Consider the following 17,026-nt stretch of genomic DNA (forward strand, 5'->3'; position numbering starts at 1 on the left):
ACAATGGTGGGCACACTTCTGAGTGCCAGCTGGTCCCTGTGAAAGAGCACCTGAACCACAGACACCCTCCCTCAAATTCCCCCACCACCTACAGAGATGGCTGGCCAGCCAGCCCCATTGTTCCCTATGATGGGAACCAACTGCACAACAAAGAATAAAACACGAACAACACAAAATAAAGTTTTTAAAAAATTATTTTCTCCCTTTCAAAGTACAAGTAGGCAAAGCATTATGACACATTACACCAGCAGTCCCCCACACAGAAAAATTACACAACTCTCACTTAACATCAGAGAATCACAAAAGCACAATTCCTGTCAAAAACACTTTATTTCTTGAACAGCTTTAGGTTACACAGTAGGAGGGCACAACAGGGCATGATAGCAGTGTACTACACAAAATAAGACAACCCACTTCACCGTTTTTGACAGCAATTGTGTTTGGGTGATTCTCTGATGTGAAGTGAGTTGTGTTATTTTTGTGTAGTACACTGCTTTCATGCCCTGTTGTGCCTTCCTACTGTGTAACCTAAAGCAGTTAAAGAAATAAAGTGCTTTTGACAGCAATATTTTTGGGGTGATTCTTTAATGTAAAGTGAGTTGTGTTATTTTTGTGTAAGATACTGCTGCCATGCCCTTTGGTGTGCCCCCCTGCTGTGTAACCTAAAGCTGTTCAAGAAATAAAGTGTTTTTGACAGGAATTGTGTTTTTGTGATTCTCTGATGTTAAGTGAGTTGTGTTATTTTTGTGAGGTGGAATGCTGGAATGCCCTTTGGTGAGCCCCCCCCCCTGCTGTGTATCCTAAAGCTGTTCAAGAAATAAAGTGTTTTTGACAGGAATTGCGTTTTTGTGATTCTCTGATGTTAAGTGAGTTGTGTTATTTTTGTGTAAGATACTGCTGCCATGCCCTTTGGTGTGCCCCCCTGCTGTGTAACCTAAAGCTGTTCAAGAAATAAAGTGTTTTTGACAGGAATTGTGTTTTTGTGATTCTCTGATGTTAAGTGAGTTGTGTTATTTTTGTGAGGTGGAATGCTGGAATGCCCTTTGGTGAGCCCCCCCCTGCTGTGTATCCTAAAGCTGTTCAAGAAATAAAGTGTTTTTGACAGGAATTGCGTTTTTGTGATTCTCTGATGTTAAGTGAGTTGTGTAATTTTTGTGTAAGATACTGCTGCCATGCCCTTTGGTGTGCCCCCCTGCTGTGTAACCTAAAGCTGTTCAAGAAATAAAGTGTTTTTGACAGGAATTGTGCTTTTGTGATTCTCTGATGTTAAGTGAGAGTTGTGTTATTTTTCTGTGTGGGGGACTGCTGGTGTAATGTGTCATAATGCTTTGCCTACATAATGCTTACAGCCTCCCCCAGCTGTAAGTAGTAGAGAAAAGAGCACCTACCTGGGGAGGCCATGAAATGGCCCCCCCCAAGTGGGAGCAGGCTGAGCCTTGGTGGGGGGTGGGAGTAGAGGTGGGAGAAGGGCCCCTGAGGGTTGGGGGGGGGCATTTTGCATGCAAAATGCCACCCCTGGCAAAGGAAGCCTGCTTCTTCATTTTTTCCCCATAGGAAATAATGAAGAAGATTAGCAGCAGCAAGCTAAAAAGACGCTCACTTTTCCCTTTCTTAGGCGAGGATGGGGGGACCTGGTTTGGGGGGCCATAACATGGCCCCCCAATGTCCAATCGGTCTGAAACCTGGGGGGTTGTTAGAGAGGAGTTAGAGGAAGGTCCCCACCAATTGTGGCTTGATTTGGTGGGAAAATGCCTCCCCCAGGTGTCCGGGAAGATGGAGGCATTTTCCCATTGAAAAACCCGAATCAACCCGAATCGATTCAGGTTATGGTGATTCGGAAAACCCGAATTGATTCGGGTTTCCCGAATCAACCCAAATTGGGGTGATTTGGGTTTTTTTCGGGTTTCCAAAACCCGAACTGCACACCCCTACACATTACGTCAATGAGAATGGCTAGCTAGAAAACTGAAAGTACAACAGGACAACACTGTTGTATAGGTATGAGAGCCAGTTTGGTAGTAGTTCAGAGTGCGCGACTCTAATCTGGAGAACCGGGTTTGATTCCCTACTCCTTCATCACTTGAAGCCAGCTGGGTGACCTTGGGTCAGTCACAGCTTCTAGGAGCTCTCTCAGCCCCACCCATGTCACAGGTGTTTTGTTGTGGGGATAATCATGACATACTTTGTAAATTGCTCTGAGTGGGCATTAAGTTGCTCTGAAGGGAGGTATATAAATCGAATGTTATTATTATTATTTCCTTGTGGGAGTTTAATGTTATCAGCACTGTGCGATGTAACAGTATTCTACCTTCCCTGTGTCAATCCTGGTAGTTTAGCAACCATCAGTTCCTTGTAGCTTTGAAACTCTATGTCAGCATATTTAATCTGTTTTTTAGGCAATGTATGCAATTTGTATCAGAAGATGACAAGTATAGATGGTCATCATTATCCATCAAACAATTTACCTGCATAAGCCAATGCAGCTGGCTCTTCCAGGAAGAGCTGGAGTGATGTGGAGAGGCAAATGAGGGAGAGATGTTCTACCTATTTATGAAATTGCTTAGTTTAATTACTTCTGGCTGCACTAATTGTTGTTTAACAAGGGAATTGCAATTCATCATAAGCCAAGAGAGTTTACAACAACTGAGGTTTTTTTTTTTAATGCAAAGGGAAAAGAAGAAATTCTTTCTGTTTTAACTAATCATTACTGATTCAGTTCTACTGAAGTGAAACTCAAGCAACTCAGGCCAATATATGCATTATGTTACAATATATTTTGATCAGGTTGTTTACCATTCCCTGTTCTAGGCTGCGGTTACCACTGATACAAACACTCCATGTTCCAAGCACACACAAACTACATTTACAGACAGCTGAAGACCCTATCTGGATGTTCTCCCAACTACTACCCATACTGTCCCAACAAAAACCGGAAGGTTTCATATCTAAGAGGAAAGAGGCTGATGCCAGTCCTCATTAATGTGGCCACAACAGATCAGAGGGAACCCTTCTTTCCCTGTGTCTGGCCTAATCACCTTCATCTCCCACCATGCTCTCAGCCAGCACCTGGAGTACAAATGATGGTAGTGGAACTGACAAAGGCTCCTGACATGGCTCCACCTTAGTATTCTTTCCACTACCACCGCTGGCAGCAATGAGATGTCCCACTGAAGGTGGCAGGTAGGGTTGCCAGGTCCCTTCACTTTCCTGGCAGGAGACTAGGATGCTAGCTCTTACCTCCCCTCCTTCTGCTGTGCTGTTTTTTGCGCGCATGTGTGCTCCCAGCTGGCATGATCACATCACGTCCAGGAAGTGACATCATCACACGGATCAAAGGGCAGCACAGGAGCATACCCGCACTTGCCAAAGGTCTGTATTGCCCCCCCCCATGGGGCCTGATTCAGCCTGAAATGGGCCCGCTGCAGAGTGTGGAAGTGTGCTGCTGCAAGGCTCAGGGGTGCGCCACGCCACCTGGGGGTGCACGGCACCACTGGGGGGGCATGCCTCCTGCTGGCCGGGTAAGTGGGGGTGGGGGAGGAGGTGGGAGCAGGGGATCCCCCACCCTAGGTGGGGGAATGGCAAGCCTAGTGGCAAGCCACAAGTTCTGCTAGCCATTAAATCCAGTCACACATTCAATTCCATAGAATTCTACTGCAGTAGTCAGAAACATGGCAAATTAAGTCTGCATGAGACCAATGACTGTATTGCTGAAGGGTGAAACTCAAGGAATTTCTAGGAGGAGCATATTGGTTTTTGGAAACATAACGAGGTACACAGAGATTGGCAATTTAGTGTGATATAGAAATAACTAGCTGGATCTTTGTGTAAGATAAGACTTATTTTAAAATCAAATCTGCATTTTTAAATTGTTTTCTTCAGGATGACCCATTCCTTTTCACTATGAGGCAGTAAAGCTACCACAGCCACTGTTTCTCTTGGTGTGCAGGGGTAAATACAGTATGTTACATAAACAATTCTTTTATTTTACAATGTAAGGAAATTCAAAAGGATGTTTTCTTCCTTCCCAGGAAAACACAGAATTGTAACATCCTATCTCATAAAACACTCAGGGGAGAAGAGAAGAGGCCAATCCTTTCACTGCACACAGGACTCCTGAGAAGGGAGGAACTGGAACAGTTTATCTCCCTGGAACAGTTTCACTCAGAGCCAAGCTACAAGTGATGCTTGACACAGGTTGGACACTTGTCAGCTTCCCTCAAGTTTTGATGGGAAATGTAGGCATCTTGGGCTTGCAACTTGGCTCTCCATTTAATTGAAGTTTACAGAGCGGCAGTCTATGGAAGGGAGAACATGCGGTCGGGAGGGAATTGCAGGTGTCGGGCTCTCGCTGGGCACCCCCCCTCCCCTCCACTGTGTGTGTGTGTGGGGGGGGGGGGGGTTCTGTAAACTTCAATTTACAGGTGTCCAACCTGTGTCAGGCGTCGCTTGTAGCTTGGCTCTCAATTGCAGCAGAAAGGAAATGATCAGTGCTGCTTCTATTTTATTAGTGGCGGAAACCCAGGCACACCATTGTTCAACATTGAGGATTCTACCAAAAGAGGCTGATTCTATCAACTAAAACAAAAAGAAACAAACGAACAAAAAACCCCAAACCTAAGCCAGCTGTTCTTTCCGTCTTGGGAAGAGGTGTAGATTCCCTTTCAATTTAACTCCAGCCAGAGTGGGGAGGACTCTATCCAGTCACATGATAGGACTGAGTCTGTTGTTTTTTGCTTATTAAAATGGGTTTAACTGCTACAGGCAGTATCTTTTTAGAATGAAAGCCAAATTTGATTTTAAAATGCTAATTAAACTGGAGTGATATCAAAAGAAACAAAATATATGTAAAAGATAATTTTTAAAAATTCAATTAGAATACAATATCCCTTTAAAAATAAAAGCAAAAACCACAATAAAATGTTAAGCACCCTAAAAATTATTTTAAAATATGGAAAATTTCTGCACAATACTTTTTCATTCTTTTTTTTGAAAAGGGATACTGCATCTTGAAAACATGTAAAGTAGTAAGTCACCCATTTCTACTTACAGATAGTAGGAGTAAGAATAGTAGCTCCTCCTGGCAAGCAAATCACAGACAGTGGAAAAAGAGAAGCAATGGTGAATGAAAAGCATGACTCTGTCACATTCAGTAAAGCAGAGAAATGTGCGTTTAAAAAAATTAAAAATTCATGTTTTCTTGGTTAGCATTATAACTTGCTCATGCACTAATTAGCCTTACAGTGCCATGCAATTAAAAAAAATAGGCTAGCATAGAAAAATGATTTTGGTATCAGAAGGAGATCACAAGAAAAATGACATGCTGACACTTCATCTATTGCAAAAAAGTTGGAAATTAAATGAGCTATGTATTTTCAACATGCAGTTCAGCATAAATGTAATGACTGAGAACCACCTAAATGTCATGGCATAAAGAACAGCTGTGTACAGGTCTTGTGCTCTCTCTTTTTTTTTAAGGCTCTGAGTTACAAACTCAAAAGTTTGTAATGGTAGAACTAGGTTATTAAACAGCAACTAACAGTACAATCCTAAACAAGGTTACTTGTTTGGCTATTTGGTTATTTGGCTTTCATTCATCCAGCCTAAACCCATTGTTTTCAAAGGGCTTAGACTGGAGTTACTCTGCTTAGGATTGCTTTGTAAGGTGGCTACTTACAGTATATAGGTGTAAGCATGACTAGCAATATCCTATATACATAACGTATCAAATTTTATACTCTGTGCTCGCTGCAGAAGATGTGTGTGTATTCTGCCCCTGTGTTTACACACAACTGCTTAATCCAAACCTAATTTTCTGTTTTTAAATCTAAAGACTGAAAATGCTGATATATGCATGCTTTTCATTAAAAATATGGAAAGTAAACAAATGGAAGGAAATGATGTACAGTTAGAAATATTTCAACAATGGTTAAAAAATAAAAACAGCCTCTGCTATTCAAGAGATGCAGTATCCCTTTTCTTAAGTAGTTCAATTATTTTGTAAAACTCTACAACAGCTAATAGAGTTTCATCCACTTCAGCTTTAAATCAGTTTGTAGAAAATGATCAAGCAAACCACAGGACACATCTTATTTGTAAAATAATACAAAGTTGCTTACCACTCTGATTTCCCCCATTATAAATCAAATTTGGAAATCGGTGTCAATGCATAAGAATAATTAAACGCATGTAAAATTAGTAAATGTTTTCCTGATCTTCCTAAAAAGGTTATCAGGCTTGAGCGTCAAAAGGGATACCACATGATGGAATCATCAGTATGTATGTATAAAAATGATTATCAATCATTATTTATATAGTGCCTAGAAGTATACTTAGGGTTGCTGGTCCCCTTATGGGGAAAAGGTAGAGAAATGGGCCTCCCAGGGCCTGCTTCTGGTACAGCACAATAACGTCACTTCCAAGAGTGATGTCACTGCGCAGGCTGTGGGAGCCCTCCTGCGCTTTGCGCCCAGCCAATTTGGGCCCCAAATAAAATAATTCTTTAAGAATTGATGTGGTGTAAAGCACAGGAGCGCTCCTGCAGCCTGCACAGTGACATCACTCCTAGAAGTGACATCATTGAGCCGCACTGGGAACTCACATGCAGAGGGTAAGGGGACCTGGCAACTAGGGGTGTGCAGGGACAGGTCACATCAGGTTTCCTGCTTTGGGTTTACCCGAAGCAGGAAAAAAATCCAGAAATACCTTAATTCCAATTAAGGTATTTTACTCGCTTTGGTATGCTCCATAAATATTTGGAGCATACTGAAGTGAGGGGGGGGGGAAACTCCCCCACCCCCACCTCCCCTGGGGCAACCCCTCCACCCCCCGGGGAAAACCCTCCACCCCCACCCACTTACTTGGCGGGAGGGTCTTTTACAGCTGTGTGGCAGGCCTCGGAGGCAGCAACATGAGGCTGCGATGGCCTGGAGCCAGCCGGTTCGGCTTCTCTGCCGCCGCGCCGCTGCCTGAGCCTGCGGGGCGGTGGGGAAGGCTGAAGCCGCCGCCGCTGCCATCTCCAACCCTTCCTGCCCCTCAATTAGCTGTGGCACGGTGGTGCCATGGCAGCCATTTAAAGGGCAGGAAGGGCTTTCTCCGCCTCCTCCGGCCCTTCCTGCCCCTCAAATGGCCGCCAGTGCACCACGGCCAATTGAGGGGCAGGAAGGGCTGGAATTGGTGGGGGTGGCTCCAGCCTTCCCCACCGCCCCGCAGGCGGTGCAGCGGCGGTGCGGCGGCAGAGGAGCTGGAGCCACCGCTGCCGCCAACAAGGTAGGTGGGGGTGGGAGGGCTGGGATGATGTTTAAAGGGCCCCGCTGCTGCTTGCAAGCAGTGGCAGGGCCCTTTAAACTCAGACCCGAAGCTTTCCAAAGCATTCCGAATGCTTTGGAAAGCTTTGATTAGGGATTTCCGAATCGGGGCAGCATGCTGGCCCCGATTCAGATATCCCCAATCTTTACGGATCGGGTCCGATTCGGGTAATTTACCCAAATCGGAAACCCAAAGCGCACATCCCTACTGGCAACCACAAGTAAACTAAGCACTTAGGATAAAAACTTCAGTCTTCACTTTAATTAATTTAGGTCTACATGCTGGTGTAGGGAAAAGGTGGCATGTAGGAAAAAGATGGCATCTTTCTTTAATTCACAGGTAGACAGATTAATTTAGAATTCTAACCCCAATTAAGGCCAAAGACTTGCAGTGAAATAAATCTGGTTTTGAATTCAGCTTTAGGCCCTGGTAAGTTCCTATCTTGATGCATGCTGAGAGCCAGTCTACATATTATCATATGAAAGCAGCCTGGTTCTGCCTGTTAGGAATTTAGTAGATTCTCATGCTGCTACATGATTCATTCTCTACCTCCTCTTGACTTTGCAATTTGTCCATCACAGCCCTGTTCACAAGGTATAGTGATGGCATGTACAATTCAACACATGTTAGGGTTGCCAACCTTCAGGTGGAGCCTGGAAATCTTCCGGACTTACAAGTGAACTCCAGACAACAGAGATGTATTCCCCTGGAGAAAATGGCTGCTTGGGAGGGTGGACTCAATGGCATTATACCCCACCAAGGTCTCTCTCCTCCCCAATCACTGCCCTCCCTAGGTTCTACTCCCAAATGCTCATGATTTTCTCAACCTGGTGTTGGCAACCCTAATAAATGTACAGTTGAATGTCTGAGTAAACTCCATATTTAATAAGGAACAGGTCCCTGGTTTCTTTTATAAAGTGAACATCTATTGGTGCTTTCTTACGAACAGGTTTACATGTGTACATGTAGGCTGTATGTGTGGCCACTGCAACAAGTGAACAGAGCTCTAGAACTGGGAGGGGGAAGATCAAGAAAATTTAGCTAAGGAAAAAATAACTAAAGATAATTGAATGGGTCAGTGACTCCTCCTTTCCTGCAGGTTTGATCTCTTTCAGCTTTCTCTGTCTTTTGACAGGAGAACCTGGAGAGTTTTTAACAGACATCTTAGTGTAATGTGGCATTTGTCATATGGACATGCTTTTTAATAAGCTTTAATTCAGCTATTAGTTGTACTTTCGGCTCTTGTGTAGTTAACTATGTAGGATTAGAAAAATATCCTAAATTATTTTATCCGGTTGTTGTATAAATTTGTCCATATTTGGTAGGGGTAAAAATATGTGAAAGGACTTAAACATTATACATTGTAACAAATAATAAGTTAACCTATCATCATGAAAAAAAAAAGGTAAAGGTAGTCCCCTGTGCAAACACCGAGTCATTACTGACCCATGGGGGACGTCGCATCACGACATTTTCTTGGCAGACTTTTTGTTATGGGAGTGGTTTGCCATTACCTTCCCCAGTCATCTGCATTTTATCCCCAGGAAACTGGGTACTCGTTTTACCAACCTCGGAAAGATGGAAGGCTGAGTCAACCTTGAGCTGGCTACTTGAACCCGGCTTCCACCAGGTTGAAAACATACCAATAATTAAAGTTTCATTAACAAGATTGACTTTGAATATGGAATGTGATACAAGTTTAAAACATTATGCATTCGTGGCTAAATTACATCCTTTGCAATAGCTACTAGTGGTTTCAGGTTTTAGTTTTAAAAAAAGGTTAAATATTGATATGGCTGATTTATCAAGCAACTGAAAGTATACCTTTGTTAATATATCAATGGAAGGAAAGCTTTGGATTCAATACTAGATAAATCTGAATTCAATGAATCTAGAGATGTAAGATTTACATCCAGCAGCTTTTTCTGTAGTTCCCTATAGACAATTTCAGGAAAGGATGAGAACCATATGATAAATTCAGTATGCAGGTAAGATTTATATCTGTTGCCTTTTTAACTAAATTAATATTGCACATCAGAAATTTTATCTATATACTTTGTAGGCTTCATATGTTCATACAGAAAGAACACAGACATGAAACTTATTCATGAGTTGACAAATTAGGTGAGAGGTTGCATGTCTGAAAATATCATATAAATAAGGTTAAATATGAAATGCTGATCTGGATCAAGTTTAGGTTGGAGTAGACTTTTGCTACAGTATTCTTATTCCAAAACTGTAACTCTCAAACATGAAAAGCTTGAATATTAAAGAAAGGGAGGTGAGGGAATCATGAGAGAGGAAATTATAGTCACCAATAAATTCTAATTTGGGCAAGTAGAGATATCTTCTAACAAATTTTCAATGGATAACTGCAGATTCTAGCCTATGACAACAGTGCCACAGATGCTCCCCAAACTCAGGCAAAAGTTGCTAGGTAGCCTCTTAACCAGCGCTTTTTTTCAGCTGGAACGTGGTGGAACGGAGTTCCGGCACCTCTTGAAAATGGTCACATGGCTGATGGACCCACCCCGATCTCCAGACAGAGGGGAGTTTAGATTGCCCTCCATGCCACTGGCACAGAGGGCAATCTAAACTCCCATCTGTCTGAAGATCAGGGGTCGGGGCTGCTGGCCATGTGACCACTTTCACTGAGGGTGATTTAAACTTTAAAAATCTCTGTCCTTGTTCCAGCTGACCCAAAGTGACGTCATTGCGCGGTCCTGAGTTCCACCACCTCTTTTCCCAGAAAAAAAGCCCTGCTCTTAACAAAGTCCATTTTTACATAATTCTAACAACAGCCTTGTAAAAATATACTATATAAAAATAACTATTAATGTTAACAACTCAGGGTTGGGAAATTCCAGGAGATTTGGGGGATATAGCCTGTCCTGGGCAGGGTTTGAAGAGGGGAGGGATCATAGCAGGATATAATGCCATGGAGTCCACACACTAAAGCAGCCATTTTCTCCAGGGGAACTGGGGCTGCCAAGCCCCTGGTAGGGGTGGTGGCTCTCTGCCCCAAGATCCCATTGCAAGCTGCTGCTTCAAGTGGCAGTGGGGGAAAACTTTTTTTAAATCAGCGATGATGCACTGGTATAACAACATGACTTCTGGAGAAAACCTGGAAGGAACAGCAAGTAGCTCTTTCTGGCAATTCCTAGAGCTACCCACCATCACTTCTGGATTTTCCCCAGAACTGACTCTGTCATGTCTGTGATGTCACCTTGGCTCCATGTCCCTGCCCCAAACTGCTGGTTGCTATGCGTGGCCTGACAACCCTAAAGTGAACTGATACCTGTAACCTGGAGATCAGTTATAATTCCAGGAGATCTCCAGGACTCACCTGGAGATTAGCAACTCTAACCAACTATATACTACAGGACATTTCCCAATGAAGTATCCTTGCAATCCTAATGATTTATTATGTTTAGATGAAAGGCGAATCAACTCGGAAGCTTGTTCTGCACCTCAATTTGCTTGAATTTCTAATCCAGTTGAACTTCCTGTTATTTCAATATGAATTAGCCTATTGCATATATGTTTATTCTTAAGCACAGAGGTACACAAACAGGAAAAAAAAGTGAAAACACTTGGGAAAAATCACATATGTATCTAACTAACACGGAACACTGTAAGCATACCTAATATTTCTAATGCAGATGTTTCTTCTCCAAGTTATATATCTCCAGGGGGTAATTGTAAAGAGGCAATAAATTAAAAAAAAAAGTTCTAATGGAAACCATTAAGACAGAGATATGACTTTCAGGCACAACAATAATGTGTTTCTGATTTGGCAAAATTAAATGAAAAAAAATTCATTTTAACAGAAGACAGTTACAAATATATCCTTATTTTTTTAGATTTCTTTTAAAAACTTGCAATGCACAAAACTTTGAAGCAACAGCTCTGTGGCAGAGAATGTACTTGGATGCATGTGCAAAGCCTCAAGTTTAATCCCTGGCATTTCCGATGAAAGATGCATGGCTGGCAGGGCTTGAAAAGATCTCTGCCTGAGATCCTGGTGAACTGCTGCTGATTTGTGTAGACAGTACATGGCTAGAGGGACTGACACAGTATAGTCAGCTTCATATGTCCACACAGTCCTAAAAGCAATCAAGTTTGTGCATCATCAAAGGGTGGAAGGAAAAGATACAGAGGAAGATGCAGGGAATCTTTTTATTAGTGCTGGATTCTCAGTTTTTAAATGTTGATTATGAAAGTTTATGCCACATTAACAAAGTTAATGATATTTATAAGTTAAATGTTAATAAAACAACACTTAAGCAATTCAACAGGTGTGTTTAAAATTATTCTTTACTCTTGAGTTATTATTCCAGAAGATGGCGCTATTGATTTTTGTCAGGCTTGTGGAAATGTCTAAGAAAAAAGCTGATTCTTGTTCAGGTATCAGTTAATACACTGTTGCAGTCTTTTAGATTTCCATGCTTATAACTCAAAGGAACATTTATTGTGATGTAATGCGATTTTAAAATATTACTTTCTAATAATGTCGAAGATGCAGATGAAGGTAACAAAATCCATAAAATACTTTTCCAGATACTGTATGGCTACAGCTAATTTAGGCTGTTTAAAGCAGAAAAATTGTCCTAAGTTTTACAAAACAGATGGGAAAGTAAAGTAATATTATTTCAATAACAAATGTACTGTACATGCCTCTATACTTAAACACAATTATGATTTTACACTTTTATTTTGTTTCCCCTCTCTACAACTAGGCTTACCAACTCCGGGTTGGGAAATTCCTGGAGATTTGGGGAGGACTCTAGGCAAGATGGAGTTGGAGGAATGGAGGGAGCTCAGCAGGGATGTGATGTCAGCCATCCAAAGCTGCCATTTTCTCCAGGGGACTTGATCCTTGAAGTCTGTGATTATGGAATAACTCCAGGCCCCACCAGGAGGTTGGCAACCCTATATACAATATAACTTACTTGCCATAGGCCTCATAATTCAGAATAAGAATGCTCCACCCAACATTTTTCTAGAATAACTTGTGAAATAATTTATTTTAAATTACTTGATGAGATTGAAAGAAGTGCCAAATCTAAAATACTTACCTTTTTTTGACAATTAATATTACAAGAAGAAGGAGAAGAATAAAGACTAGAATTCCCGCACTTATTCCTGCTATTTTGACAACACGGTCTGTTTGCTTGGCTGGGTCTGGAATTACTTCTGGTTCTTCTGTTGCTGCTGCTGAAGGAAACAAAAGCAAAGTTATTCAAAGTGTCTTGATAAGAACAGATCATTGTCCCAATCTAAAGGAATGTGTAAGGAACAGCCAGGTCTGCACACACAGAGCCCTTTCAAAAAGGCTGAATATCACATTGATCAATGGTTTGGCAGGAGAAAGAGCCTGGGAGACTAACTCCAGTCCTCTCTCTGCAAATGCTGATTGGCATTCCTTTGAAGGGACTTCATGCTGTGACTGATAGGAGGCTGCCCTGCCCCTGAAAGGTAAAACAGCCAACCAGCTGTTTTGTATTTGATCCTATAGGAGTGCTGCTTCAGCATCCCATCATTTTTCAGAGGGAGGACAGAATGTTGGAGGGAAGCACAGCAGCAAAACGGCAGACAGTATCCAGGGTAGCTCTGCCTGGTCGTGTGGCAAAGTGATTTAGTTCTGCCTCTGAGAGAGGACAGAGTACCCAGTTGTGGGGCCTGTCTTGAATGGTGAGCAGACTTGGTACCATTTAGTCTGACTCTTGGGAAAGTGCAGAATGGTGTGGGTGGGATCCTGTGTGTGAGAGGATCCAACTGCAAGTATTAAAAGGTATTTAAATCACAACCTGAAACCAAAACTTAATTAAGTTTAAGTGCCTCAGCCAGGCTTCTCCTGTGGCTGTCTGAAGATCTGCGCTGCTGTTGTTCTTTCAAGACTAGCTGTACATAAATAAATCTTTGTCGGTTTGTTGAACCTCCTGTTTCATTGTTCTCTGTCCTCTTCAGGTGCAATACAAAGGTGACCTTACAACAGTGAACCCAAAGCATTTGCTACCATCAGAACATTTAGTAACTGAAGGGAAGGTTTCAATTTCAGAACAAACCTAGTTCCCCCAAATTATAGGAGGCAGTGTGGATCCCCTTAATGCCTGTTACACATACAAGCAGCTATTGGATTGGAAAGGGACCCATGTAGGCAGTACACATTTGCTTCATGTGCAAGGGCTCCCTGGGCAAAAGCCTGTCTCACGGCATGTAATGCCAATAACAGGTTTCGGGTGCATTACTGTTTTAAATTTGAACTAATGTGAGCGAGGAAATGATGCATGCTTTTAGACTGCAGAGGAATAAAAATAACATTCATTAATAGTTAATGCTTTGGTTGAAGGAACAGTACACACTAAGAGTGTGCACCAAAAAATCTGGGAAATATATTTCTGACTTTCAAGGATCTCAAAAAAATCCAGGATCCTGAAATCTAGGAAAAATTCTCTGATCCATTTAAGACAGAGAATCCCAGATTTATTTGGCCATTATTCCCTATGGGAAAAACTATCTGGGAGCTATCCATGGGGTTGAAGGGGAGGTCATTTTTCAAGCATACTCCACCAAATTTGCAAGGTACCTACTCCTGATTGTCTTCTAAAGTTCCTCCAAGTTACAGGGAGATTCGACCCTGGGGTCCAATTCTATGGGCCCCTGAATAAGGTGCACTCAGCCACTCTCCATTGTTTCCTACAGGGGAAACATTTCCAAGCAGGCTCTCAGGCAGAAACACACAGAGGCAAGACTGCCAGTGGCCAAAAGCACACTCCCAAACACAACCTCAACCCAGATAAAGCACAACAGAACCAAAAGTCTCCCCCAAACCCAAGTGCCCCCTGGACAAACTGCTCAGCCAATCTCGATCGTTGCTTATGGAGGAAACATTTCCAAGCAGGTTCTTAGGCAGAAACACATGGGACAAGGCTTCCTAGTGGCCTAAGGCACACTCTGAAATGCAAGAGGAAGTCCAACAGAACCAACCTGAAGCAAGAGAATGGATGGAATCCCTCCAGAACCAAAGTGAATCAAGAAGACCAACATCAAAACAGAGGATGTCAAAACAGGGAATTCCACCCAAACCAAACTGAAGCAAGGGACACTGATGCAACTTAGGCCAACAGAACTAGTATCGCTCACTAAATCTAGGCAGATAAAGAAAACTCCTTCATAGATTGGCCATTCATCCCCCTCCCTGCCTTCCTCCCCCTCCCTTCTGCCTCTGGCTTACACGCCCTCCTTCCTCCATCTTGGAAAAAAAGTGGGATAAATCCAGGAAGAAGCCAGCAAGAGGCTAAAGCCACATTTTCTGGATTTATCTGGGGTCTGGATACCAGTTCCTGGATCGGATCCTGGACTCTCTGATTTGATTTGGGAAAGCTGGATTTAGCTGGATCAAAAAGATCTGACTTTCTTCCTAAATCCTGGATCCGGATTGCATACCCCTAGTACACACTATGCCTGATATCATGAGAGCATATACTAACTGTTACAAATCTATACTTAGTTTTGCAATGGCCAGTATTCTTTAACACAGATTTTTCTTTACCAAAACCCTGGTGATGATAATAATAGCAATGTTTGCTAATTATGTATATTCTCATTAATATGAATTCTGAAATCACAATTTATATATATATATTATCAAAATTAACAAGGTGATGAAATTAGTAGATGAACAACCCAGTGAAACCAGCAGTGAGCCTGCGAAAGCGGGGAGGGCGGAATATAAATATAATACATTAAATTAAATTAAAAAAATTGTAAGACAATCTTTTTTAAAAAGGAGAGAGTTAATTGTGCTGCAGGTAACATTTTATGTTGAAAAATACAATGTACCTTGGAAAGTACAATAATAAGATGAAAATAAGTACTGTCCAATATCATAAATTAGCTGTTGTACAAAACTGCACAGGATTGAATTGGTGGAGTGCAAGAGAGATCTTGTTCCAAATTCCATCTCTACTATGAAGCTCACTGAGTCACACACTTCTTTGAGCCTAACCTTCCAAGGTAGTTATGAAGATATGTAGAAGATATGGATGTGGAAAATAAAAAAAAAACAAAGAAAATGGACTGAACATCTTTGTCTACACTGCTATCAGATGTCTGGGATCTCCTGTCTGCCACAGTGGGAGAGGACCTTGGTGTGGAGTGAAGAGTATCCAGCATGATGACACCATGGATACACAGAATAGCATGGAACTAAACAAGTGGTTAGGTAAACTGAGAAAGGAGTGAGAGAGGATCATGCTTATATGATGAACTTCCAATGCTGATGGTACATTTCCTACTGGTGCCTAAGAAGGTACTGGTAGTATTTATGTTCATAATCATGTTCTTTATCCTAAAGAGGCACTGGTTTATGACATAGGCCACAATGGGACCTTCTTTATAAATATGATATAAAATCTGTCTTTTGCCTAGGTATCCATATGACTTCAATCTCCTAAGGTTTGTATTTGGATAAAAATTTTCTAATGGATTAGTCTATTTTATGTACAGAGTTTGAGAAGCTTGCATTGAATTTGCAATAGACTTAAAGGGTAAGTCTAACAATGGGGCAACTTTTAACTTGCACATTAGGAGGGTCATGTAGTGATACAGTTAAGTAAATCAGTAAGGATACTAAGAACGTCTTGTCCTGCTAAGTTCTCAGTACACTGTATATATGTGCCAGGGATGAATATAAGAAGCGCCAAGTGATTTATCTATTATACCATCTGGTCTCGCACAGTGGCCAACCAGTTGCCCCAAAGGGCCAGCAAACATAGAGGCCGTGACATGGCATGGTGGTCAAGTTGCTGATGCGAGTGTGTTATCAAATCACCCTTGCCACAGAGATTCTAGATAGCAAAGGGTACTCTGCTTTCTTTCCACTGTTAGCTATGGTTTCCCTTTCACACCTGATGTGCTTTGCAGCCAATCCTAGGATCTTAACTCAGTCTGCAAGGGGTCCTTTGAACTCCTTTGAAAGTGGGGCATATGATGTTCTTCAAGATCTCTGCCTTCCCACCTAGCATCACTTCCATCTTGTCCGGGTTCTGTTTCAATCTGTTCAGTTTCAGCCATTTGACTACAGCTGTCTGGCAACAACCCAAGATCTCTACTGCATCACACAGTGATTTGAATAGTGAGATATAGAGCTGGGTGTCATCTGCATATTGATGGCATCCAATTCCATAGCTATGAATGAGTTCTCTTAAAGGACTTACATAGACTTACATAGACTTACATAGAACCCCATAAGATAATTCTTACTCTGGGGATATCGTGTGGAGTGGAATTTTGGAAAAATCTCTACCAAGTTGTATGAGCTTCTGTTTCTCTCCCAGTTACAGGTACTTAAGGCTGGGAGTGGCCAGAGGCATGAATTTTTTGACAAGAGACAAAGGTTCTTGGATTTCAGCTCATATGAAAAGCCCTTCTGAATCAGACCAATGGTATGTTAAGTCCAGCATCCTGTTCACACAGTGGCCAACCAGCTGTCCTGGAAGACTGACAAATCAGACTTCCCATGATGTTGTCTGCCAGTACTTGTGTTCAGAGGGTGGCTGCCTCTGTCTATGGAGGTTCCCTTTAGCCACTATGGCTGGTAGCTATTGAGGAACCTATCCTCCATGAATCCATCTAACCCCATTTTAAATTCATGACAATGATTTCTACAATTTAATCACTCACTGAGCAAAGTACAATTTCCTTTTGTCTGTCCTGA

At 42.0% G+C, this 17,026-nt stretch overlaps 1 protein-coding gene across 4 annotated transcripts in view; it reads right to left on the reverse strand.

Annotated features, from left to right (window-relative positions):
• PTPRK (protein tyrosine phosphatase receptor type K) overlaps positions 1–17,026 on the reverse strand; it is a 610,223-nt gene that overhangs the window by 46,182 nt on the left and 547,015 nt on the right. For 3 of the 4 annotated variants that reach the window (XM_054970449.1, XM_054970440.1, XM_054970430.1), the window contains exon 14: positions 12,384–12,522. In XM_054970449.1, coding sequence (XP_054826424.1) covers positions 12,384–12,522 — 139 coding nt within the window. The remainder of the gene's footprint in view (positions 1–12,383; positions 12,523–17,026) is intronic. The other variant, XM_054970457.1, reaches the window with a different exon arrangement.

This window comes from Eublepharis macularius, chromosome 1, assembly GCF_028583425.1.
Source record: "Eublepharis macularius isolate TG4126 chromosome 1, MPM_Emac_v1.0, whole genome shotgun sequence".
NCBI lineage: Eukaryota > Metazoa > Chordata > Lepidosauria > Squamata > Eublepharidae > Eublepharis > Eublepharis macularius.